The sequence below is a fragment of the Sphaerodactylus townsendi genome, linkage group LG13 (assembly GCF_021028975.2).
Source record: "Sphaerodactylus townsendi isolate TG3544 linkage group LG13, MPM_Stown_v2.3, whole genome shotgun sequence".
NCBI classification, from domain to species: Eukaryota; Metazoa; Chordata; class Lepidosauria; order Squamata; family Sphaerodactylidae; genus Sphaerodactylus; species Sphaerodactylus townsendi.
In genome coordinates, this window is record NC_059437.1 from 37,184,711 (window position 1) to 37,212,144 (window position 27,434).

Genomic DNA, 27,434 nt, shown 5'->3' on the forward strand with positions numbered 1-27,434 from the left:
GTTGTCTTATTGGCCAGAAGACTAGCTGAGCTCAATGCCCTGTTAGCCCTGCCTATAAAGTGAAGGAAGTTCTCTATTCCATTACTGAGAAGAAAATCCTTTCTACTACAGCGTCTCACGTTTGATTTTCAAGATGTCAAATCTCAGTTTTGTACTATTTGATAGATGAAATACATATGGCTTTCTGCCCCAAAGAAGAAGTAGATATTTGCAAAGATTAATATCCTTGTGTCTCATGCTGCAGGGACTCTGGTGACCATTTTCAACCTTAAACTAATGGATAATGGAGAACCTGAGCTGGATGTTACCTCTGACCCAAGAGATATTCAGATGGCTGAAACCCCACCAGAGGGGACGTAAGTATGACGTTAATGGCTCCTAAACTGTCCTTGTTGGAAAGCCTGACAAGATGCCCCTTGCTCTCTAGTATCTGAAATGTTTATTTCTGGGGAAGGAAAGCTTCCTTCTCTGAATTCAACCCTTTGTGGAAGCAACTGCATGTAATATCTGAGCTGCAGCTTTATGTGGAAAGAAGATAGAATTGTTAACAGTCAGGAAACTGGGCCATTCAAGATGTTGGGGAGTTATAATCTGGCCTTGATTGTGTTGAGAGTGAAGCCTAGAGTTGGGACAGTCATTTACAAACTTTTGTTGCACAAGTAGAAGGTTGGAAGTGTATGGAGAAAGTTGAAGAACGGAAGGTTGGTCCAAAGCAGCCTTATGTGTTCCTCTTGCAGTGACAACTTTTACAGACAGCAGAGAAATGGTATAGTCACAGATGACTAATTCATTCTTCCTTCCAAGGAAATCAACCCAAATGCAGAACTCCAAAATTTAGACAGAATCTGGTTACAAGCAGACCATCGCCCTGCCTCTTTTTTGCATCATTGGCATATGCAGAGAATTCCAGGGAGGATCTGGATCTATTTATGTCAATTTTAGAGGTTGGATAGCCCCATCCAAGAGCCGGGCACCCAGGCTCAGTGCCATAACTGGGCTTGGAGATTTGGGTGCAACAAATACGGTGAATTCGGGCATATTCGGGCCAAAATCAGCCAACTATGTCCTGCCAAAATATGAATGAATCCAAATGCAAGATATTCGGGCTTTTTTGGTATTTTTTGGTGTTTTTTCACATTTTGGCCTGCAGGGGATGCATTTTTAAAGCTACCAGCTTGGGTGAATTTTGCTTCTGGGGGTGAGGGGGCAGGTTGAGAGAGTTCTGAGAGAACTCAGCCAGCAGGCTTCACATGCAGGAGTGGGGAAACAAAAAAAGCCTTTTGGGGGGCCCATAAAATTGAAGCCCAAAAAGCAAAGTTCACCAAGCCTGGTTGCTATTAGCAGGAGGGCCTCCTGGAGCCATCTTGAAAGTCTGGTGCCTCTATCTTCAAAAACGTGCAGCCTGCTTACACACTCAGAAATTCCCTATTGGCTACAGTGGAGTCAAGGCACTGCAGAGCAGAGATTCTTGGGCAATTTCTTGGGGTGCCTGTCAGGGGTGCATTTTTAAAGCTAGTGGCACCGCAATTTCCGGTTATCATTTGGAGACTGTCCTGATGATGCCACCTAAGTATGGTGAAGTTTGGTTCATGGGGGCCAAAGTTATGGACCCTCAAATGGGTAGCCCCCATCTCCTGTTAGCTCCCATTGGAAACAATGGGTCATGGGGGCACTCCCTTTGGGGGTCCATAACTTTGGCCCCCCTGAACCAAACTTCACCAAACTCGGGTGGTATCATCAGAACCGACTCCAGATGATACCCTGAAAGTTTGGTGCCACTAACTTTAAAATGCACCCCCTGCACGCTGAAACACCAACAAACACCAAAAAAATCAGATGGACCTGAATTTTTCGGGTATTCCCGAATATTCGGGCATATCCGAATATGCTATTTGTGTTATTCAGGCATACAGATAATTTTATGCCTGAATATATCCGAATCTGAATTTTACCGAATTTCTAGGCTACTGACCAAGCCTAGCCATAATTGCTCCCAGCCGCCGCCACCAAAGAGACTTCCTGGCTGTCAAGGTTTGAAAAGTGAACAGACTTTGCCACCACCAAGAAGCCACTCGTGTAATGCTGCAAATGACCAGAAGAGAGCTGACAAAAAACTGCTCCCCAGCAGTGGCTGGGATGCTGATGCCACGTCCTATCGTTGGGGGGAGGGCAGCGGCTGCACACCAGTGGAATCGCCAATTATATCTGTTTTGACTGATGGTGGACTACTGTTCACCACATAACTAGGTGCAGCTTGCAGTTGGGTGGGATTGAAGTAATTGTTCTCTTCAAGCAGGATTCAAAGACTGTTTTTAATTCCTGGAATGGATTTCCTAGCTTCTGTAAGCTCTTTTTTCTTTTTAGGAAACCAGAGCGTCGTTCCTTCCGTGCATATGCTGCTGTTCTGTACATTGATCCTAGAATGAGAATATTCATCCATGGACACAAAGTACAAACCAAACGCCTTTCTTGTTGCTTATACAAGCCTCGGTATGAACCATGCTGGAGAATTTCCCTTGCTACTAGTGTGATCTGTGCTTGAGTATTGGGAACAGGGTTCAATTTGCTAAAGACTTATGTTTTCTTTTTGGGGTTTTTGAAGCAAAATTCTAGCCCTTCGTTTTTTTAAAAGTACACTTGAACATCTGCAGACTAGTTAGTATGATCTCAGAGAGGAAACGGTTCAACGGTGGGGGGGGGCGGGGTTTAGGTACCTGTAAAGTTCTTGGTCCATCCCATTAATTGCAAACATGAAAAAGTTGCTGCTGTTCACACAGTTTGCGTACTGTTGCTGTAGAATTGTTCAAAAAGCATTTTTACTTCATAAATTTCACATGTGAGAGTGGACCTCCAAAGAAGGTAGAGTTTACTAAAAACTGCATAGGCGTAGTCATATTCTGCATCTAGAGCAGAGCCAGGACCTTCCTGCGCACGTGCTGCTGCAGTCTTTCTGTTTGAGGGCTTCCTAGGAGAAGCTGATAGGCTGCTGTGAACAGAATGCTGAACGATTAGCCTTTGGTGTGATCCAGCATGGATCTTCTTATGTTCTCATGTCCTTTCATAAGGATAGGCTTGTTTTGCCTGATTCTTTTTTCATTATCGTTCACCAAAGGCTGATTGCCTGGCCTAATGGAATCAGCAAAGCGTTGAGGCTGTTTCTATTTTACTAATGCTGAGATTGCATTTTGTCTTTTTCCCCTTCATGCAGGATGTACAAATATGCTTCAAAGCGCTTCAAAACCAGAGCGGAACAAGAAGTGAAAAAAGCTGAGCACATGGCTCGCATAGGTGAGTCTATGGGGAGTGTTGCTCCCCTCCCCCCGGTAAAAAAGGATGGCTGAGAGGCCTCTCCAATAGCTATCACTTGAGGATTGGGATCAGCTGAGTCTATCCTTTGTGCTTATTTTCCTATATAATTCTTCCTGAGGCCATGATCAAAGAGGCACTTGTTTTGTTTTTTGGCCAAGTCCCAGTCTCCATATTAATGCTAATATTTCTCTTTATTTTAGCGGAAGAGAAAGCTCGAGAAGCAGAGAGTAAAGCCCGTGCATTAGAGCTGCGCCTGGGAGACGATCTCTCAAGGGAGTCCAGGGTAAAATGTCTTGCTGATGTGCCGTTCCAGGATTCAGTAGGAGGGTTCAGGATAGCTACTCCTTAAGAGAGGAGCTCTGCCACAGATGCTAAATAATTATCAGTCCAAGTGGTCTGTGATATAGTAGTATTCATTCATTCAAAGGAGCTTGGATATCTGTACTCAGATATGAGTTAAAGCTTGTCCAGGTCTGGCCTTAATGTTGCCACAACTGGTGCTTTTATCATTCAAGGAATCCCTGTTATCCATTGGTGTATAGCAACTCAACTCAACAAACCTTTATTAAGACATTAAAAAGAAAAGTGAGAAAAAAGGGAAGATGTTAGCAAACCAAAATAAATTATTCCAGTGTGTCGAGGAGAAATTTAGCTACAGAGGTTACAATCAAAGAAGAAGAATTATTTAATAAGAATATAACCTTCCCAGCCAGTAAATATTTATTAAACTTTAGAGGAAGCAAAGAAAAAAGGTTGGACCTAGACCCCTTGTATTTAGGACAATAAAGCAGAATAGGGACATTTCCGCTCTTGCTGGGCAATCTTGTTAAACCTCCCTCCTAATATTGAATAGGGCAAAGAATTGCAGCGTGCACTGGTAATTGCCCACCTCTGGTTAGGGTCGAAAAGTTGGGTCAAATAATCTGCCATCTGATTTATTTTAAATTTAATATTATAGTAGAGAGGAGAACAATTGCTTCTAGCTTTGACCTGCAAGGTTTGAAACTCTTGATCTAGGAGCCGTCATTTCAGTTGAAATTAGATTTCAGATGTAGATAGCATTCGAAGGGAATTCCAGGCTGTTAGTGTATATGTAACCCAAGGCATGTCTAGTGTATTGGGGGGCAGGGGAGTTGATTGTCTAGAACTGGATGTAGACATTTTAGAAAATCTCGTTTATGGTAATTGACAGTTAATCCCAGTGTCCAGGTCAAAATCTTACCCCCTTCAGCGGTTAAGTTAGAAAATAGATATATAATTTCTTTTAGCAGGAATGGAGTCTATCCTTGGAGTAAGATGATTGAAGTTATGGTAGGCCAATGGTCTTAGTGAGGAATAAAGAAAACTTATATTGTTCAATAACTTATACAGTGGAACCTCGGTTTTCGTTGTCGTTGGTTTCGGTTTTCAGCGATCCTTTCCCTGAAAATTGTGTCTCAGTTCTTGTCGTTTGCTTCGTTTTTTGTCAGCACACACGCACTAATTTTGCAATAACAAATGGCAACCCATGCATTTCCATTGCTTTCCAGTGTTTGCCTCGGTTTTCGTCGGTTTCAGAGTTCGCTGAGGTTTTCCGGATCGATTATCGACGAAAACTGAGGTTCCACTGTATTAGCAATCAGTGAAAAATTGCTATCCAAAAAACCCAGAAAAACTGTATGTATGTTCGCTTTTGGGTTGCTAAATATCTTCTGCAATGTAACCCCTTAGAGAGATTCATTCCCTTTGCAGCTATTAGGATAACTATGTTTTATGGTCATTTGAGGAACAAAAATACTTATAAAGACAGTGATGGTTAAAAATTAGTGCTGTGTTTACCCTGTTTAAGATGAGGTATTTCTTTTCATCTGCAGGTCATATTGCGCCAAGCTCAGAACATGGCAATAAACATGCGTCGAGAAGCTGATGTCAAGAAGAGGATGAAGGAGGCCAAACAGCAGTAAGTGACCATCCAGGCTTCTTCCTTTGTGGTTTCTTTTTTCCCTCCACAAGTGAGTGACTGTAGATAGATCAACACTTTGAAATTGCATAGTTATTTCATTTGTGTTCCATGCTTTTCCCAGGGGAGTCAGGGTGGTGTATCTTGTTGGGTTTGGGGGTGTGGGGAAGTGTCCCATTGAAGCCTCCAAAGAATCTTGTGTGGAAGGTTAGGCTGAGAAAATCATAACTTTGTTGGGGGCCATTCAGTGTGCATCAGGGATGAGCAGTGGTTTGTACAGAAGTCTCCCAGGTCTCTGTTCCACATTCTTGCCACTGTTCTGCATTTGTAGATAACCAATAGTTAGTTGGCACCTCGGCTTGAACTTACAGAGTGATGGCAGCATGAATGGTGAAATATGGGCGAGAGTCAATGCGACATGGCTGAGATGGAAGGGAGTGACTAGTGTTCTTTGTGATAAGAAAATGCCTATACACCTGAAGTCAAAAATCTACAAGACCTTGGTCCGCCCCATGGCACTCTATAGGTCAGAGTGCTGGCCCATAATGAAAGCAGCTGAGCTACAACTCCATGTCATGGAAACACGCATGATTCACTGGACACTGGGTGTATCCCTCCTTGACCACATCACCAGCGACATGGTCCGAAAACAATTTGGCATTGCGTCCATTGAGGCAAAAATGAGAGAGAGGCACTTGCGCTCATTTGGCCATGTCTGATGAGCAGACCAAGACACTGTCACCTTCATCCCCTATCACATTGAGGTTACTGGCCAACGGCCATTCAAACGGCCAAAGCAACAATGGCAAGATACCATCAATTCGGATCTGAAAGTTACATGCCTGCAACCAGACAATGCACTTGATTGAGAGAAGTAGCATTTAAAAATCCAAGCAGTAGACCCTGCATTGGTGGGACAACACTAGGAAGAAGAAGTTAGTTGGCATTTGCGTTGCACTTTGCTCACAAAGGCTTTTGCTGGAACAATAAGCACTCTGTTCTTTTGTAAGGAAGGTGAAGCCTGTGGGCCCAGCTGAGGTTTGTTATTTCTGCCAGTTCCCTCCCTTCTGGTTTTCAGAATGATTTGATTTCATTATTGTGAGTAATAAGCAATTATTTGATATACAGCCCTTTTAAACCTGCATCTGTGGACTTGCAAGCATTTCTGCTGTTGTCAGGTTTGGTTTACTGTCTGTTAACAATCCTTCACTTTCTTTGACACTTTTTGTTTATATCTGTCCTAGGGCACTAAAGGAACCAAAAGAACTGAACTTCATTTTTGGGGTGAACATAGAGCAACGACATTTGGATGGGATGTTTGTGTATAACTGTAGCCGGCTGATTAAGATGTATGAGAAGGTGGGCCCGCAGCTGGAGGGTGGCATGTGAGTTCCCTGCAGCATTTTTTGTACAGCTGTTGCATTCATAACAAAGGCTTGAGTTCCTACAGCTGCAAGGAGTGATTTGTTCCTCATTGCCAAAAATGAGGTTTCTCCCCCATGTCTAAGCTTTGATCAGTCTACATTGGAACGCTTTGGGAACAGATATGACTTTGTATACTGTATTCCAAAACAGGTTAAAATTCTGCACCCTCATTTTCTAAGTTCCTCACAGAGAAAATATTAATTCTCTGTTCTATATAAACGTTAAAATCTGAGAAAATGTCCTTAATTCTTTTGTGTAGTTTAGTTTTTACTGTTTTTATATTGTTGTTTTACTACTCACTTAGAAGCACTGAAGCCCTAACTATATATTTTCAAACCTATCTTTGCCATGATAAGTAGGAACAGGCACCAATTTTTTTGTATTTTGGGGGGATTTAATAGTCCTGGATATTTTCAAACCACACACCACCACCACCCAACTAAATCTCCATACCAACTTTCTTTGGAAATTTGAATTTTTGGGGCTGTATTAAGCTCAAACCTGGTGAACTGGATTTGTTTCCCAGCTCCTACACATGAAACATGCTGGGTGACCTTGGAGTAGTCACAGTTCTTCGGAACTTTCTCTGTCCCATCTGTCTCACAAGGTGTCTGTTGTGGATAGAGGAAGAGAAAGAAGTTTGTAAACTGCCTTTAATCTCCTTACAGGGGAGAAAGGCAGAATATAAATCCAAACTTTCCCCTTGTTCTTCAAACTCTTCTTCTTCCACCTCCTATGGCAGCCATTTTTAGTGGCTTCTGCCACCTTGTCTCAAAATGCCTGCAGGCTTGGAAAGGTTGGGGGCCTTGTTCTAAATCAGTGGGACCCGATTTGCTGTGTCCTTCACAAATAACATAAATAAGCTTTTTTGTTATGCCATTCTTTATATAACATGATATTAATCCTGCTACACATACTGCACTGAATATTGTGCATGTATATGGTATAATGAAAAGGTGGGGAGAACTGTTTTCTGTACTGTCATTCTTAAACCAGACAGTTCAATTGGTGCAACTAGTATATCACAGTGGTTTTTTTTCTTTCTTAGGGCATGTGGCGGTGTTGTAGGAGTGGTGGATGTCCCCTATTTGGTTTTAGAGCCAACACATAACAAACAGGACTTTGCAGATGCCAAAGAGTATCGGCATTTGTTAAAAGCAATGGGAGAACATCTGGCTCAATACTGGAAGGATGTTGAGATTGGTAAGAACTTCTTGCAACTTGGTGAAAGTTGGTCATGGAAGGAAATTAGGGAAATTTAGGAATTTAGGAAGATGAAAGGGGCGGGGGCAGGAAAAGCTGTATATATCAGCCAAGCAGACATACTCCTGTACGGTGCAGTTTGGCATTTAAAAACTTTTTATTTTAATTTTTAGCTCAGAAGGGCATTAGCAAGTTCTGGGATGATTTTGGCTATTTATCAGCTAACTGGAACCAGCCTCCATCAAATGAGTTACGTTACAAGAGACGGAGAGCCATGGAGATCCCCACTACCATTCAATGCGGTGAGTCAAGCTGAGAGTCTGATATTTGGGGTGTAAATGGAAACACACACACACACCCAACTACCTTAGAAGCAAGTAATGGTTTCCAGACAGACATACAGTGTATTTCATTCACTTTCTAAATCTGTGTGTTGGGACTCTGAATCCTCTTCCTACAGCAGGGAGTCTGCTTTAGATACTTGTTGTTCTTGGCAAAATGTGTCAGTTGTGTCCTTGGTGTGGATGGTAGGAGTTGTACATACCCAAATAAGCTGAGGTCCTCACAGTCCTGTGAGAATTGGCCCATGCATTCCGTTCCTACCCAAAACCTAAATATGTGTGTATTTTTAGATACAAAGTTCCCTGTGTGCCTTGCTTATAGGCTCTGGCTGCCAGAAGATTTTATTTAGTGACCCTGCAAGTTGTTGACTGTGTGATGTGTTTTTGTAAAATAGACATGTGTCTGAAATGGCGGACCCTCCCCTTCCAGCTCAGTTCTGTGGAGCAAGAATACCCAGATTCCTGGGTGTGTACAATGAACCCTGACCCTGAACAAGACAGGTGAGCACATTAACAGACTAATTATTGCGGTGTCCTTTCAACACCTGTTAGGACGATGATCACCATTCTCTTTTACCATATTTGACTGATACAGCCAACATGGGAAAGTCACTAAGGCTAAAAGTGAATAACTTACCTAAGGCTTTAAAATTAGTTTATGGCTGAGGCAGTGTTTGAAGCAAGGACTTCCTGATTCATGATTTAGTTTGGCCACTGTACAGGCATCATCACAGGAGTTACCTGGTTCTGTAAAACAGTTCACAGTGTTGATGTATCAGACTTAGACAAATCAAGGTCTTGCAGGTAGTCATTGTTGCTTACTGCTGAGATCCTGCTAGTAGTAAGAATGTAGAGCTCTCTGCAAAATAAAAAGCAAGCTTTCACTTCTGGGAAGCTGCTGTAAGCGAATGTTGTAGAAATGGAAGGGTAGGTGTCTCAGACAGTAGGTAAGAGCATAATTTTTTTTCTGAAGAAAATTAGGCTACAGGTAGAAAAATCCACAAATTTCTTCTGCATATAAAGCAGATTCCTTGTGTATGCAAACCTTGATATTGGAGAACAGTCTGAGAGCTCAGCCTCCTTGTAATCTGGTTTCTTATGTGCAAGATTTCTTTTTATATGCAGGAGAACTCAGATCTCCCTCCCCCCCTCGTTCAGTCACACGTAATACAGTTTGTGACAGCTAAGTTCCACTCTTCACAATGCCTTCATTGTTAGCAACAGGCAGCTTGGAGAAATGAAACAGGAGGATACGTTGGGAGATAGGTAAACATTGCAAAGCCAGTGTATTTTTGGACTTCTTTGGAGGTTGTTGCTGAAAGAACTGTGTAGTTGAACCAAACCAAGATCCATTTGGTCTGGCATTCTGCCTCCAACCAGACATCCCTGGGAAGCCCACGATAAAGCAAAAGGTTGAAGACTAGTCCTTATACCTTTCCAGCATTTGTTAATTAGAGATACCAATTAAGGCAGCTGTAGTCAGCTGCCACATATAATAGTAAAGGACCAAAAAAATTATGGAGGATAGGTCTATTACTTTTTAAATGCTTTCTGTGTTGCTGGATATCTTAACACCAGGCATTTTAAAAGTACTTAAAAAAATTAGCCTTAGACACAGGATGTCTGATGGGCACTCCTGAAACCCTAGAAGCAGTTGCCTGCCCTCTGGTATTTCTAGAATGCTTATTTTAGGGCAGATGTGCTCTACAATGATCACAAAACTGTACAGGGGAAGTAAAATGTGAGGAACAAAATAATAAGGCTTCCTTCTGTGCAGTCAATCTGCCTCCTTGTGGACAGAGAACACTTGCATGGTCAGGATTGCTGAATGATGACAGAGAGGACTAGAATTAAATTTTGCTATCCTTTTGTCTGTTACTTGAGAAGAGATGCACTACATCATGCAGAAACTTGAGTGACCAAAACATTTCCAGACTTGCTCTGAGCAGTTCAGTGCTGTTAAACAAGAGCAGTTAACTAGCAGTGCTTTACTGAGCCTGTCTCTTGTGTCTTTTCTCCTTCCTCATAGATGTGATGCTCTTGAGCAGAAGCAGAAGGTGCCTTTAAGCGTTCTGAAGAAGGAAAAATCACAGGAAGATAAACAGAAAGAACTGACTGAGAAAATTCGTCAGCAGCAAGAGAAGCTGGAGGCCTTACAGGCATGTTTGGGCCTTTTTGGATGGGATTTTCAGATGCCGTTAGAAGTGGGACATGTTGCCTGATTTCCCATTGGAAGTAAACCTCTTGTCAATGTTCAGTAAAATAGCATCCCCTCTTTAATTCTCCTGTGCATGCTCTAATTTGAAAAAAAGGTTCTTCTAAAAATCTAATTCAGTCTCTACCTCATGATGATGTTCACATTGACCCAGTGTCCTTTGGGAACTCAAACTTCCATAGTTGGTTCCAGATGATTTCAGGTTGGGCTTTTTATTCCTCCATTGATTCGCACTGGTTGTTGGCAGGGAAGGGGACCTGCCAGTCATATTAAAGATAGTAAATTGAGAGCATCACTTTCCCAAGCCTACAAGATCCACACAAAGCATGAATCAAGGAAAAAGAACAACTCTGGTATAACTTTGACACATGTGCTATGCTAGCTACTGCAACAATAGTTCTTAAGCATCAAGTGGAGGGTTATATGTGTAAATGAACACCGAGGATCAACCACCACAGGCAAATCTTTCATGAAATTGGTTCACACTTCAGCTTCCATGGAGCCTGCTTCAGGGTATTAGGGGCTGGTTCACACATGCAATATTTTGGAGTAGGGGTGGCCACCTTTTTCCTGTATTTTTCAGATTCAAGTTTAATAGACTCAAAAGTTTTCATAACACACCCCCAAGCCAGTATTTCCATTTTTCCCCAAAAAAATATTCAGGTTTTTAAACTTGAATCTGAAAAATATACCTGCTGCCAAGACACATGTGAAGTCCAGAGACAGGCATAGAGTTGAACTGCGGGCTTGGTCCAGTTGGGTCCCACTTTATACTGCAGGCTCTGCCTCCACAGGTCTTGTGGACTTCAAAGGCAGAGCCAGCAGAATAAAGCTGGGCCTGGCCAGGCCAAACCTACAGTTTAATGCTTTGCTTGACCTGGCCAGGTTCAGCTTTACAGTACAGGCTTCAGCGGCAGAGCTTGCAGTTTAAAGTGGGGCCTAGCCAGGCTGAGCTCAGCATTGAACTGCAGACTCATCCTTGCCAGTTCCAGCACGGGACTGCACACCCCACCTCCGAAGTCCACATGAACTTTGTAGGCAGAGTCACCAGTTGAACACTGAGCTTTGTCTGCAGGGGAAGGAGGGAGAGAAAAGGGTTTTTTAAGATGGTGGGCCGAATAGGCCCGAAAAATGCCCCCCAAAAAGTCAGCATTTTTTGGGATCTGGTTTTTTGGCTTCCTTTTGTTGCCAAATCAAAACACAGCACAGTGGGTTAATGAGAAACAACCGCAGCTACCTAGAATACACTATACCAGGCTACTCAAATATTACAAAAAAGTATGAAATATGCATTTAACAAAGTCACTTACGAAGTGACTAACAAACAGGAACAAGACCCTGACTAACTGAAACAAAAATTCAACCAGTACATGTAATGATAAATACACTTGTGTCTTTAAGAAGACTGCACAATCTAAATAGAAATAATTTCTGCTGTAGGAGGGTTGAAAGCCAGAAATTCCAAGGGAACATTCAGTACAGTTTTCAAAAGCAATATGTGGGAACCGACAGCTCCTCAATCACATCAAAAAGTTCATCAAGAAAATACATAGACATGTATTCCAAATAGCAAACACCCTGTTTTGTTGGGAGGCAGAGTCTGCCTTTCTCAGTATAGAACTGTAATGGTGGTTCTGGAAAAATCTTTCCTGAAAAGAATTACATAAGGCCATTAACACTGTGCTGGCAAAAGCTTTCTTGACCAGAATAATCTTGTCTCAAGGACTCTCACCAAATGAAGAATAATGTTCTGAAGATAATATAAACAATGCTCAACTCTACATCAAAAAGTTAACTTATTTTTAAGAAAAACATGTCATGAATTATACTTTCACACTGTAAATCAGACACTTAAACTCTCAACACATCCAGTAAAACTCTCAACATACCCAGTAAAACACAAGCAGACTAGCAATCTTTCACACAGCATGTGTGTCACTTTAAACTGCTCCCTTAAATCCATTAAACTGGATCAGCTGAAATATATAAGGCTGCATAACCCACTAACATGGTAAAGCCTGTTCCTGTATTACACCTCAATTTAAAGAACAAGCTGCTATATAGTAACAACCAATTGTAAACAATTGTAGAGGTGAGAAAGAAGGAAAAAACTGTCAAACACTACACAACTTGTTACTGGTGAACAGTGATTGCTCATAAAATGATGAATGGTGTGATTGTTCTTCTCCAGAAAACCACACCAATACGTTCCCAAGCAGACTTGAAGAAGCTACCCCTGGAAGTCACCACACGACCTGTGCTAGAGGTTAGTGTTATTCTCCTTCTTTGAAGAGCCTACTCCCTTCCTCGGGAGCCTACAGTGACTTTTGCTTTTCCTTTCCTTCTCTCTGCAGAATTCGGACATGCTGAGCAGACCACAGCGTCCACGGTCTCCTCCTTTACCTGATGTGATTAAAAATGCTCCTAGTAGGCCCCCAGCTCAACCCTCCAGGTCCATCACTCAACACAAAAAGGGGCCCCCACCTCGACCATTCATTGGCTCCTCCAGATCTCAGAGTGCGGCTTTCAGGGAAGAATTCAACATTTCAAGAACCCAACCTCCTGCTATAGCTGCTGGGAAATCTACAGCCACACTTGTAAAACCGCCACCCAGACTTGTGGCAGAAGGGAGAACACCTCCAGTGGTACTTCAGAACTCCAAGAGCCAGCTCACACCTCCCTGCTCAAAACCCTCCAAGCCTCTTCTGTCACCACCAAAGAAACCCTGTGTCATCAAGCAGCCGCAGGTGAGTGCCTTATTATAAAAGAGGCGGGATGGGAGTGTTTTGTTCCTCCTTGTTGTTTTAAATGTTCTTCGCATTGTTTCATTTGGTTAGCAAACTTGTTCTCTTAAGCCCTAAGTTTATTCAAGGCCCAGGGAAGATAATTTTCATCGTTTTCTAAAACCAAAGTTTAATGAAAGAAACTGCTTTAGATGCAACAATCCCAGTAAAGTTTTTGATTCTGTCTGATGCCTCAAAAAAAGGGGGTGGCTGCATACCTGGGGTTTCAAACTAGTCAGCAGTATGGAATACTAGACACAGCTGCCTGTTGTCAGTGGCAAAACAAAAAACAGGGGAAAAAGAGATGTTAACATTAAAAGTAAAAAAAAATTAAGAGATTGTATTTTACACGGGCAGTTTGGAAAACAATTTGACTCCTGCCCTTCTTAGCAGGCAGCTTCTGAACGCCTCTGTTTTGCAGATGGTGGCATGAATGCTTTCTTGTTGTTGGAGATCATCTGTGGCTGTCCCCCCATCTCTGCAGGCTTCCAGTTCCCGGAAGAGAAACATAAACACGATCGAGGATGAATCAGAGGAGGAGGTGGAGCAAAGAAAAGAGAAAAGGAGACCAGGCAAAACGGTGACAGTCAAAGAAGAGAAGAAGGATTCCAATGAGGTGGTTGTGGAGGTGGGAAGAGCCCCTTGACTCCTTGCAACTTCAGTTCGCTGTTCAGTTGCCCTTGTTGTTCTCTGTCACGTTCCCTTCCATTTGGGGATTTTACCCAGAGTCAGCTAAATTTGAGGCAAGATGATCCTTGAAAAGTATATCTTGTTAAACATCCAAAATCACTGACCAACCCTAACTGGCTCGTTCAGTAGATGTAAAATTTGGAAGATTCTCCTTTGGAGAGCAGCTACCTGTAGTGACTATTACTCTGTCATGCTACTTTTCTACATCCCATCAGTCATAGACTGTTACATCCCAGAACTATTAGGCTGATTCCGCATGGGACAAAAACAGCGGTGTGAAAACGGTGTGAAAACAGTATAAACCATTTTACACCGTTTTCATACCGTTTTCACACTGCTGTTTTTGGCCCATGCGGAATCAGCTTCTGAGAAAGGGTGTTTATCGTTACCTGTGAATTCTGACTTCTAGTAGTTCCAGGATAACATGATGTCCTCATTCTTACGTAATATGGGGAAAAGTCATCCAGAATTTCGAGAAACCACTATTTTCCCCTCTGTCATAGGCTTAGTTCTGGTCTTGCGGGCATGTCCTAGCCTGCTCAAGTTCTCCTTTTAAATTCTACACTTTGAGAGTTATGACTTCTGTCATAATCTTATTTTAGTGTTAGAGACTTTTCCAGTATCCTGCAAGCTAAGGAAGCTCCATTTTGTGGTGTTTTCTGCATGTGGACTTGCATGCAGACTCAAGAAGAAGTGTAATCCCATCGTGTCAGAACCATTGAAAATGCGAGTTCTGTTTTGTAGAAAAACCCTAAAAGATTTATGTCTAATAAATATTATTTGCTACGTACTCTCCAGAATGCACAAGAATTAATGATGCCTGAAAGTGAAATGAAAATGTCGGCATTTTTGAATTGAACCTCACAACCTTATTTCTTGTTCGGTTCTGAATATTTAATTAAGTAGTAATGCTTGCATTGTAAAGTGATCAGAACGTCTCTGTTTTCAGCTCACAGATAGTGCAGAGGAAGAAGATCCAGCAGAACTGAAAAAAGCACAGAAAGGTAAGAAGCAAATCATTTTTATGGAGTTATGGAATGGTGCATGAGTTGGACATCATCCTGATAATCAAGTGTGTGCGGGAGGTGCTACGGTTAGGCTAAACGAGAAATCTCTTGACTGTCTGATTGCAGCCGTTGTTGCATTCTGACTAATCTTCAGAACCACATAAATTGAGTTCAAGGCTGTGTCTCAATCCAGTATAGCATATTCGGACATATGATCTGTTTTGATTACAATTCTGGGCTATAAATAAAGCTAAGGTGCTTCTCTCTGGAGATCCTGTATTGAAACTGTTCTGCTCCATCTCAAATTTATAAAAGTCCCAAAATTTACCTTCTCTTTCTCTCTCCTCACTATGTTTCTCCGAAAATAAGACAGTGTCTTAGATTAATTTTTGCTCCCAAAGATGCGCTATGTCTTATTTTCAGGGGATGTCTTATTTTTCCGCCCCACATCTGCATGCTCTGGTGATCTGTTCGACGGGCATGCTTCCAAACAAAAACTTTGCTACGTCTTACTTTCGGGGGATGTTTTATATTTAGCACTTCAGCAAAACCTCTACTACGTCTTATTCTCAGGGGATGTCTTATTTTCAGAGAAACAGGGTAGTACTACTCAAGAAATAAAAAATAATTATTGTGACAGTAGTCTCCTTTCAAGAGTGTGTCAGACTCTTGCTAGATTTTAGAAGAACTCAAACTACAGTTATATAGCTTAAGCCTTTTGGCACCTGCCTTTCTATCTCCCTCAGATAAAGGGCAGCACGTGGAAGTACGAGTGAACAAAGGGTGGTATACTGGCCGTGTTACGGCTGTGGAAGTGAGCAAGAAAGTCGTCCGCTGGAAGGTGAAGTTTGATTACGTTCCCACGGATAGCACCCCAAGAGATCGCTGGTAATTTTCACATGTGTGTGCATAAAGGGATGCAAGGGTTATCCTTGGGGACCTCTTCTTCCATAATCTGTTTCTGGACTGGGTGAGGTTAATACTATCTAGTGTCTGAAGAGACTGCTTGTTGCAGAAGTGGAGAACAGCTGCCAGATCACCTAGTGGCTGTTTTCTTTTGCTTCATCTCGTTGTGAAAAGATTGAGAGTTCATTGTGTCTATGTATTTGGGGGGGAAAGGAAGGGACGAGATCTCCCCAGACAACCAAAAGGTTGGTCTAACTCTGCTCTTCCAGAACATTCAGAAGACTGGAATTATCAAAAGTATCTGGAGTGTATGAATCCAAGATGAAAGGAAGAACAAAGCAAAATTAAAGTGTCACTTCAAAATCTTTTATACAAAAACAAAACAATTAACTATATATTTGACTCTTGCGGGTTTGCTGGGCTGTGTGGCCATGGTCGGTAGTTTTTGCTTGTAACATTTTGCCAGCATCTGGGCGAAATAACCCAGAAAACCCACAACATGCCCTTATTCCAGTCATAACAGCCTTTAAGTGTATATTTTATGACTCTACATTCATATTATATAAACCATAATTCTCAGTAATTCAGCTGGTAGACCCAACATACTACATCCTAAAGCCAATACATCTGCTTACTAAAACATCTTTAATTTATGATCTGGAGCCTTTATGTTCTAACCGTAGTATTCACCTTATATTGAATAGTGATACATCTTGCTATTACATGTAGATACTCTTAACAAGAACGTTACGAAATTATAGTGCAGCATAGCCATATAAAATCCTAGAATAGACCCTTTTATACTACATACATTTTAAGAATTGACCAATTATACAGATTATCTTCCAAACTGACAGTTATATAATATTCTAAGAAATTCAAATGCAAAATACATATAAAATCTGAACATTGTCCACCTTAAAGCACTGCTTCTGTATCCCTTGACCAACAAGGTATTAGGTATACATACCTAGCGTACTAAAAGAGATGCTTTCATGATTATGTTGATATGTATGCTTGAAAGCTCACTGAGTCAGCATGGTGTAGCGGTTAAGAGCAAGTGCACTCTAAACTGGCATACTGGGTTTGATTCCCTGCTCTGCCACTTGAACTGTGGAGGCTTATCTAGTGAAGTGGATTAGTTTGTTCACTCCAACGCGTACCAGCTGGGTGACTTTGAGCACAGCTCTCTCAGCCCTACCTACCTCACAGGGTGTTTGTTGGGGGGGAGAGGGGGAGGAGATTGTAAACCCCTTTGAGTCTCCTTACAGGAGAGAAAGGGGGAATATAAATCCAAACTTCTCCTCCTTCCTCTTCTTCTAAATAAACAGAAGTTCATGCAGCCAGATATTTCACTTGGTGTGTTGTGAATCGCATGTTCTTTGGCACAAACATCTGAACATCTTTCTGTCTAGCCAGAGTGGTGGCATTTGTCACATGGGAGGTGAGGAGATGGTAAAGGCTGGTATCTCGATATATAGAAAAGACTTCCTATGAAATTTCTGTTGGTCCCTTTAGGGTAGAGAGAGGTAGTGAGGATGTGCGGTTGATGAAGCCTCCCTCTCCAGAACACCGAAGTCCAGACACGCCACAGCAGCAGCAGCAGCAGGAAGCAGTTGTTGCAGCCAAACCTTCTACCTCAGAGTGCGTCCGAACTGAGCCAGACACCACTGCCTCTGCAAGCAGCAGCCACGAGACTGTAGACCTGTTAGCCCAGGCACTCCGGTGAGCGTTGTTGTTGTTGTTTTACTAGTAACTTGTAACTGCAGGCATAATCTGTTCTTCAAATACTAAATGTCAACCAGGGTTACATAGGCTTCCTACTTAAAATGTTAAATTGCTATTCTGAGACAATCCCAACTTATATGACATGTTCGAATCATGCAGATTGGGTGACTGCATACTTTAAATTATGGGAAAGGGTAAAAAGCTGTGTAGCGAACTGAAACCCCAGCCAAGTACTCTTCTACTTTTCTGACTTCTTGAAGTTTCAGGCCCACTTCCAAGCATGTCTCAGCAGCATAAGAGGTGGAATACTTTTTAAATGAAAGCTGAACTTTTCTTGAAGCTGAATTCTGCACCCAATAAATGTTTGCTGTGCTTTATTGGCACTCTCATGATTGCATCTGTTTCACAGTTTTGATCTGCTGTCCTCTCTTTTTTTGGCAGGAATTGTTTGCGATATTTCCTGCCTCCCTCTTTCCCCATCTCCAAGGAAGAGTTGAGTTCCATGAGTTCAGAAGAATTGGTGACTTTCCCACTGGTAAGTTTATGGCTGAGGCAAGAATCAAACACACAACTTCCTGGGACTTGATTTTAGTTATTGTGCTGAGCATTTTTTAATTTTTATGAGCTGCAATTTTAATGAGTCACCTTCTTAAAGCAGTAACATTGACCCTTCAGTAGAACTGTTTTTGGAGTCATCAGCTTTAGTAGCCCATATCCTTCCTTGTACATCACCACCTGATATTTATACATTTTCTACGTTAGGATCTGAACACTTTCAAATATAAGGGCTACGCACAAAAGAGAGTAGAATGCCATACAGCTGCTGTTTGTCTCCAGTTAGGAGACAAATGATAAAAGGGTTAAAGAAGATAGGATTCTGGTGCCTGAACCAGTCATCAGTTAGTCACAGTAATACATCACTACAATGTAGTAAAATTGAATTAACTATCATTCTGCCTTCCTGAAAATGGCCAGAATTGTGATTCTTAAAAGGGGGAAGAGGGAGACCTCTAAATATCTCTTTAAAAACATCTGAGCATCTTCACCCTATTACAGTTTCCAGAACTCTTTGGATGAAGCCACAGTCATTTATAGTGGTGCAGCCTGGATGCTATAGGGTGAATTATGGGTTCAGTTATAGAGGTGAAACAAAACACAAGTCTCTACTAGAGAGAGTGTGGTATTGTGGTGTTCACATTTTAGACTATATATATAGAGAGAGAGAGAGAGAGAGCATGCTTTCGCTGAAATAAGCTTTTAACATTTAATCATCTCTTTCACCTTTATGTGTAGTAAACACCTTGTTCAGTTGTGCTGTACAGTCATATTTAAATAAATGGAGAATATGTTTACCTGGCAAATTCTCATTCTGCTTCCTTGCCCAATGCAAATTCTTTTATAGAAGAAATATTGGACTGGGGCTGGGTTAGGCTGCACCTCCCAGAGCCTCCCAGTCCTTAACTGTGTTCACAATCTGGACCCTGGCAAACCCTTTTCAGGATATAGACGATAGGAGATTTGTGAATTAATCTGCCATTTCCTGAACTGTCTTTTCTAGAATGCTCCACTTGGATCCTAGTGCCTTGGGGACAGAACCAGGTAGACACTAGGACCCAAGCAGAGCATTATAGAGCAAAGACAGTCCAGAAAATGTCAGGTGAATTCACAAATCTCCTATCGTCTTTATTCCTGAAAAGGGCATAGAAACAATAGCAATGCTGGAAAAATACTGACAACCCTGACCACAGTTCACCTCGTTCACAGCCACTCCCCTTGAGAGGGGAAAATGTCTCTCAGTGCTGAACTCAAAACAATTTTTGCTGCATCTAGCATATTAAAAAGATTTTTAAAATATTAAAAGTCTGCTCTCTAGCTGATAGTTCAACCGAAACTGATTTAAAATGAAAGTGCTATGTGGGAGATATTTCCCACACTGTTTATTTTGTCCAGGTTCAATGCTGTGAGAAAGCAAGTTTTCCCCACATTTATCTAAATTCATTTATCTGGTACAGGTGTGCATCATTCAAGGTTTCCCTGGTTTTTTTCCAGTCTTTCCCAAACCTGCTTTTCCACGAATAAAATAGAGGTCAGTGTAGGTACACCTGTGAACTGATAGAGCTTGAACTGTTCTTGTGCAATATGAACAACTTCTGTGCTTTCTAGATTCGTCTTAACCAGCAGAGGGCAACATGTTTATTTTAGAGTCTTCTAGCAAAACTGGTAGGAGCAATCTCATTTAGTATCACACAGAGCAGTGGTTTCCCCACTAGAATTCTCAATTTAATATGAATTACATCGTTAACCTCCTCGGTGTCCAAAATCATGCAGCACCAGTCAAGGCTATATCTATCAATGAAGTGCATGGTAAGTTTGCAGAGGCCTTTTCTATTACTGCAGGCATTCATGCTGTTTTTCTTGTAATCTCTAGAATTGATAGCTCAGTGTTTGTTCCCCAACAGAAAGAATATTTCAATCAATATGAGGTCGGTCTGCAGAAGCTGTGCAACTCCTACCAGAATCGGGCTAATGCCCAGGCCAAACTCAGTGAAGAAAAGCTCCTGGTTCAGGAACAGAAGCATGCAGAGACAAAGGAAAAGCTCCAGAAGCTGAGGACTAACATAGTAGCACTACTACAGAAGGTACAAGAGGTGAGTAAGCCTCCTGTTGCTGGAGTCAAGCCCAGTTTCAGGAGCTTAAACCATTATCCACTTTGCATCTCTAGAAATCTGCAGTGTAGTTCACAAAGCTAGTCATGTTTCCATCTCTTGCGTAGGCTGGTGGTAACTTGCTCAGGCCCTCTTCTACTCTTACAAGATCCAGAGTCCCTCTTCAGTACAGAATGTAGTCATACGCCCCACAAGAGCCTAATGGCAAACTTACACCACTCAAGTTCAGTTCAGAACATAAAGTTCTCGACTGAGTGTATTTAAATAGCTTAAAATTTAAAAAAATTATACAGAAGCAGAAGAAATGCTGTTAATTACCTAAATAAAAATTCTGTATACCCTCAGTCTTTTTCATGCTATACATTTAGAATGAGTGAAATGCTTTTAAGACAAGGTTTTTCTCCGTCAAAAAGGAAAATAAGACAATTGGCCATGCTGGCAGGGGATGATGGGAATTGTAGTCCATGAACATCTGGAGTGCCATAGGTTCGCCACCGCGGCTCTAGGCTCTAGTTTACTGCCTGTCTTTTCCAAACAGCAATCACCACAGGTTTTTTTAGCATATGCTTGTTGCTGCTGCTTGTATTGTAAAGCTGAATGAAAGTTAGGGCAGCATTAGGGAAAACTGACTCGAAAGTAAAACTGCTATGTTGGTTTGTGTTAGTGAGGGTGGAATCTCATTTTAAAGCCTCTCTATTTCTCTCTGGTGATTTTTCAGGACATCGACATCAATACAGATGATGAGTTGGATGCCTACATTGAGGATCTAATCACTAGGGGAGACTGAACATTCCAACATCAGAGTGAAATTGCCAAGGAGTTGGTCCCCATGTCTTCTGTGACTTGAATATATGTAGGAAGAACAGCAACCTGGAACCAGAACGATTAGAGACCATTTACTGTTACAATATGTGTTTATATATTATTCGTTCTTGTGGATTTTTTAAAAAATACAAAAAAATTAGTGCTTTTTTAGGCTTTGTTTATAAACAATGTTTTTTTAAAAAAACCCACAGAAATTTAATCACTGTGTGGTATGTTATATTGTTTCTTTAGTTAAAGTTGAGGGTGGAGAAGGAGTTTAGATTTATACCCCACCTTTCTCTCCTATAAGGCGACTCAAGGTGGCTTACAAGCTCCTTTTCCTTCCTCTCCCCACAACAGTCACCTGGTGAGGTAGGTGGGGCTGAGAGAGTTCCGAAGAACTGCGACTACCCCAAGGTCACCCAGCAGAAATGTAGGAGTGTGGAAACACATCTGGTTCACCAGATGAGCCTCTGCCATTCAGGTGGACGAGTGGGGAATCAAATGCGGTTCTTCAGATTAGAATCCACCTGCTCTTAACCACTACACCACACTGGATCTCAGATTTTTGAAGAACTTATGCTCCGGAGTTCATAAGATGAGCTGGCATCACAACAGCAATGCTGACATGGATGTAGCACCCACATGACCATGCATCCGTGTATATTAAATGTAGAAACAAGTCTACCTACAGAGAGGATTGCAGCGCTACCACAAGAGAGCTTTGGCCCGGGGTTTCGGTATTTGCTGGTATCCTGCCTTGCTTAAGTGTTAAACTTTAGATGCTCTGCTGCTCCTGTCAGCTTCAAAAGTGAGGATGGTTATTTAACCTTCAGGGAGGAACAGCCATTCCATACCATAGAGGTTTGAATTCTTTGTCACTGTTACCACCAAGTTTCTCTGAGTGTAGGCAATAATAGCTACAGCTCAGTTAGCAGTATTCTCATACTGGTCCTAAACTCAACCCCAGGCACCTCTGTTTAAAGAATATTGGACAGTGTGGTTGAGAAGAACTAGAGGCCTGAGGCTTCTGAGAGTGACCAGGAGTTGTGGTAGTCATGGGCAACACTGTGCAAGGTGGACTTTTGTATTCATGCTGGACAGCCCAATCTGGGGAAGGGGGGATCCCCCTCTGAAGATAGTGCAGCCTATGCCAGGAGAAATGCCCTCCCAAGGGCACTTAATGGGCAAATCCACTGGTGCCTGGCCACTGCTCTGAGACATCCGGCCGTGGCAGCCAGCTTCACATTGGTACTCCTGCACTGTCCCCAGCCACGTCTGTGTGGCCAGGGGAGGGGGGCAGTTCCTGGAAGTAGAACGGATTTTGGTTGACTTCTATCCTGGGTTTGGTGCCTGTTGCACTGTGGCCCTGACCCTTCAGTTATGCCTCCATTGTGGGAGTTCCAGCAGTGGGGAGGGTTTTTTAGATTCTCCCCTTTCCATGCTGCCAGGAAAGCTCGTTGGAGGCGGTTGTGGTGTTATTTGCATGCAGTGCCAGGACACTTGCTTAAGTTGTAGTGGAGGCAGAGTGCTGGGCTGAATGGACAAGATCTACTTACTACTGCTCTCTCCTTGTGGAACCTTCATTAGTGCCAGATCAGGGTAAAGCAAAGTAGCCATTGTGTTAACAAAGTTGGAGATATACCCAAGGGTAAATTTGCATCTTGGGGTCTAGCTGAGTTACATTTCTGAGGGGATCACAGATTGGTGCATAATCTGACAATGAAATGGTGTATTGAACATCTGTGGGGAGGACATGCAACTCCAGCACATGTTCATTTTCAAAACTGGCACCCTCTGCAGACTTCTATTCCAAGACATAAACAGGGAAGCCGTTTGTAGGCAAACCAGCTGAGTTCAACAACAATGCAGTTCAGAGCAAGTCTGAAAGTCAAAAGATACAATCGCAGCTTTTGCTGGTTCTTTTTTAATAACATTGTCTTGTCATTTATTTACTGCTAATGGACAAAAGCAGTTGCATAAAGATAAACAATTATTAAAAAGTGATACAAGGACAATACAAAACTCATACAAGTCCCAAAAATCTAAAATATTTCAATAAAAAGACTACCAGATTTCTTTCCCATTAAAAACAAATTTAAGCTCAATAAAATAGTGTGATTTACTACCTGATCAGACACAGCTTTAGCTAGCAGTTTCTTAGCTGCCAGTGCTTAGAGAAAAACAAAAGGATCTGTATCACTTATATAGGTTATTTACCACGTAACTTAAATTTAAACTAAAATGGCCCAAGAAATGTGTGTTTAGGTTAAGAATAAAGTGGGCAGTGCAAACCATGGTGCAGAATATTTTGTAATACTGAGACTCCATAGATTCATAAAGACTGAGCCATAGGTATTTATTTATTTGTATTATTTATATGCTTTTCTCAGTGAGACTTAAGATGAACCACATAGTGTAAAACAATAGGCAATAAGATAAGTGTTTAATAATGTAATAGGACTGGAATTACAAAAACCTAAAGCAAAGCAGCAAATGGTATTGCAGAAGTAGAAGAGTTTGGATTTATACCCTGCTTTTCTTTAACTTTAACTCCCTAAAGTTTACAAACCTTCCCCTCCCCTAAAGTTTACAAAACAGCTTACAAACCTTCCCCTCCCCTACAAAAGGCACCTTATGAGGTAGGTGGGGCTGAGAGAACTGTGACTTGCCCAAGGTTACCCAGCAGGCTTCATGTGGAGGAGTAGGGAATCAACCTGGTCCTCCAGATTACCGTCCACCTCTCTTAGCTGCACCACACTGGCTCTAGTAGAAAACACTGCAGTGAAAGCAAGGCATTACATTCAATGAGCAGATAATACGCATTATACCCATTGTTCATGTTAATACCAACTGATTAATACCAGACAAATACAATGCTCTATTACAACATTACAACTACTTAAACCATCAGGAAAATCTGGAACTAGATTTATCTGCTTGTGATTAAATATCCTATCTTGAAGATAAATGCCACCCTGCCCTTCCGAAAAATAACTCTGAAAATCTACCAAAATAAAAGAAGTCTAGCAAAAGCTGCCACCCAAGCAGTACCTGTCTGCATTAAAACACACCTGACTGGAAGGCTTTTCTGTTTTCCTGAGTAGTTAATTAGGACAGACGTGCATTTCAGCTCTGACTGATGGAAGAAAAAAACCTGTAGTCATTTTCAAGTCCAGAACAAGAAGAAGAAGAGTTTGGATTTATATCCCCCCTTTCTCTCCTGCAGGAGACTCAAAGGGGCTTACAATCTCCTTGCCCTTCCCCCCCTCACAACAAACACCCTGTGAGGTAGGTGGGGCTGAGAGAGCTCCGAGAAACTGTGACTAGCCCAAGGTCACCCAGCTGGCATCTGTGGGAGTGTACAGGCTAATCTGAATTCCCCAGATAAGCCTCCACAGCTCAGGCAGCAGAGCTGGGAATCAAACCCGGTTCCTCCCGATTAGATACATGAGCTCTTAACCTCCGACGCCACTGCTGCCACTTCCAAACCCAGACTTTTGCACTGTATAAAATGCAGACTGTCACTTCTGGAAAAGTTTCAGGTAAGGTCAATTAAAAGAAACCACTACTTACATGATAATTTTTACTATGGCCCCTGTAGTTTTGAAAGCTACATGCTTTGGTTTTCAAATGGTTCTTCCAAGAGAGTATATCATTAAGATGCATTGCTCACTTAAGATGTTTGTATCATTGGCATCTACAGGGCTTCTTCCCAAAGACCATCACCTTGGCCTTAGCATAATTTATATTCTCTTCCTTACAGTATTCACTGTAACTGTCTTTATACGGGCATCAGCAATAAGATAAAAACAGGAAAGGAGGCTCTGTCTCAGAGGAATAGCCAGAATATGTACAAGAAATGCAAACTGAGCTGACCCTGCAGCTGCCAAAAGCCCTGAAGGAATATTAGGAAAAAATAATCTCTTCCCTGGTTCTTTGTAAGACAGTGGCAGCACTTGACACAAGTTCCCAGAGGGGCCATCCAAATAAAGGGAAATGAGGGTTTTTTTCCCCTCTTTATATAGAATTGTGTTTCCTGTGCTGACCTAGTCATACTGTAACTGAAGACAAAAACAAGGTCCACACCTATGTCTGTGCTAAGTAAGGAAAGTGCAATTGCAGGGAAATAAGTATAGCAGTTAAGTCTAGGCCAGTGAGGAGGGGAAGTCATGCAAGCAAACGGCTTACACGAATAGTCAAATATTGCAAGATCAAATTTCCCACCCTGTGAAAAGGACTACCTTTCCATGTTTCCCTTGCACAGCTATAAAGCTATATTCTCTACAAGCTAGTTGTTTGTACAGGCAGGATTTTTTAAAATGCAAATAGGTCTTAAAAATGACGCAGCAGAGTTTTGATATTGCAGTGTTTGAAAACTTCCCAGAAGACAGGAAGACAAATAGAATATATTGGGGAAACTCTGGGTCTTATCATTATTACAATGTTTACAATACTGCAAAGTAGCGTCTGAAGATTCCTTTTAGACTACTTCATAATTTAATAGACATGAGACCAACAGGAGAGGAACAGGAGACAACACAGTCCAGGTGAGACCAACTCTCAGCACCTACTGATGAAGTATGTTTCAAATCAGAGACCTGGTCAGACAGACTTATGAACAGAGCTTCTCCTGGTGTTCTAGCTAGAATAACCACTGATACGAGAATTAAAATTCTTTATTTTCAGATTTGTACACCACTCTTCTGTGAGGCAGCCTGTGATAAAATCCAATAGGCTGCTCCAGGTTCCTTGTGCTGGACAGTAAAGGGCCCATGCAGAATCCTTCGCTTTTATGCTTCTGCCCAAGAATACAGTGCAGAAGTGCACTGTATTCAGTGCAGAAGTGCACTGTATTTTTAAAGACACCTCTGCAGATTTGGATGAACTCACAGATACTGTAACATCATATGTCAGCTTCTGTGAAGATCTTTGTATACCAACCAGGAACTTGCGTATATATAGTAACAACAAACCTTGGTTCACAGCTAAACTTAAGCAGTTACGTCGTTCCAAAGAAGAGGCCTACAGAAAGGGTGATAGAATGCTGTACAATCAGGCCAGAAATGTATTAACAAAGGAGATCAGAGCAGCAAAAAGAAACTACTCTGAAAAGCTAAAAAATCAGTTTTCACCAAAGGGAACAGCAAACATGTGGAAAACTCTCAAAAATATCACCGGTTACAGTAAAGCCGCACCTTCCCAAGCTGAAGGAAATCCAGCAATTGGCTTGGACTGACCTGAAGCGTGTTCCTCACTGTAGAGTTTTGAAAACAATCTACAAGTCGCACCTTTCTCCACAACCTCTATCTCAAGATGCACCAACAACCCAGCCAAACTTCCTATAACTGAACCCATTTTCATTGGGTTTTACAACCCCTGGTGATCTCCAGAAAAGGAAGTCGCAAAGATCTATTTCACAGACAAGAAGCCTGGAAAAGCACCAGGCCCAGACAAGATAACACCTTCTTGCCCTGAAAAGTCTGTGCTGTCCAATTGAGCCCCCATCTTCACCCAAATCTTTAACAAATCACTAGAGATGTGCTATGTTCCTTCCTGCTTCAAACGCTCCACTATCGTCCCAGTGCCGAAGAAGCCTTCCATCAAGGAACTTAACGACTACAGACCAATTGCTCTAACATCTGTAGTTATGAAAACTTTTGAAAGGCTAGTGATGTACCATTTGAAAACCATCACGGATCCACTGTTGGACCCCTTGCAATTTGCATACCGAGCAAATAGATCGACAGATGATGCTGTTAATATGGCTTTGCACTATATCCTACAGCATCTTGAATGCTTCAAAGACCTATGCAAGGGTCCTCTTTGTTGACTTTAGTTCAGCATTCAATACTATCAGACCGGACATTCTTCTAACCAAACTAAATCAGCTAGCAGTACCTGAGCATATTTGCAAGTGGATCACAAGCTTCCTAACAGATAGGAAACAGCAGGTGAAGCTAGGAAAAATTACATCAGACACCTGTAAAATGAGCACAGGGTCCCCCCAAGGCTGTGTACTTTCACCGCTTCTCTTCTCTCTGTATACCAATGACTGCATCTCAAATGATCCATCTGTTAAAATACTGAAATTTGCAGATGATACAACAGTGATTGGTCTCATTCGAGACAATGATGAAACCGCATACAGACGGGAGGTTGAACAACTAGCCTCGTGGTGCCACTGGAACAATCTAGAACTGAACACACTTAAAACCGTAGAAATGGTGGTAGATTTCAGGAGAAACCCTCCCATCCTACCTCCTCTCACAATACTAGACAACACAGTATCAACAGTAGAGACCTTTAAATTTCTAGGCTCCATCATATCTCATGACCTAAAATGGACACCTAATATCAAAAATGTCATTAAAAAAGCACAACAAAGAATGTTCTTTCTGCGCCAACTCAGGAAGCT

At 41.9% G+C, this 27,434-nt stretch overlaps 1 protein-coding gene across 3 annotated transcripts in view; it reads left to right on the forward strand.

Annotated features, from left to right (window-relative positions):
• MORC2 (MORC family CW-type zinc finger 2) overlaps positions 1-21,183 on the forward strand; it is a 75,438-nt gene extending 54,255 nt beyond the window's left edge. For all 3 annotated transcript variants that reach the window (XM_048513690.1, XM_048513691.1, XM_048513692.1), the window contains exons 8-26: positions 245-356; positions 2,365-2,490; positions 3,209-3,288; positions 3,510-3,592; positions 5,163-5,248; positions 6,493-6,633; positions 7,722-7,876; positions 8,050-8,178; positions 8,613-8,718; positions 10,247-10,376; positions 12,624-12,698; positions 12,787-13,179; positions 13,700-13,843; positions 14,855-14,909; positions 15,659-15,800; positions 17,337-17,543; positions 17,988-18,081; positions 20,006-20,194; positions 20,931-21,183. In XM_048513690.1, coding sequence (XP_048369647.1) covers positions 245-356; positions 2,365-2,490; positions 3,209-3,288; positions 3,510-3,592; positions 5,163-5,248; positions 6,493-6,633; positions 7,722-7,876; positions 8,050-8,178; positions 8,613-8,718; positions 10,247-10,376; positions 12,624-12,698; positions 12,787-13,179; positions 13,700-13,843; positions 14,855-14,909; positions 15,659-15,800; positions 17,337-17,543; positions 17,988-18,081; positions 20,006-20,194; positions 20,931-20,999 — 2,516 coding nt within the window. In that variant the 3' untranslated portion in view covers positions 21,000-21,183. The remainder of the gene's footprint in view (positions 1-244; positions 357-2,364; positions 2,491-3,208; positions 3,289-3,509; positions 3,593-5,162; positions 5,249-6,492; positions 6,634-7,721; positions 7,877-8,049; positions 8,179-8,612; positions 8,719-10,246; positions 10,377-12,623; positions 12,699-12,786; positions 13,180-13,699; positions 13,844-14,854; positions 14,910-15,658; positions 15,801-17,336; positions 17,544-17,987; positions 18,082-20,005; positions 20,195-20,930) is intronic.
• The last annotated feature ends 6,251 nt before the right edge of the window (positions 21,184-27,434 follow it).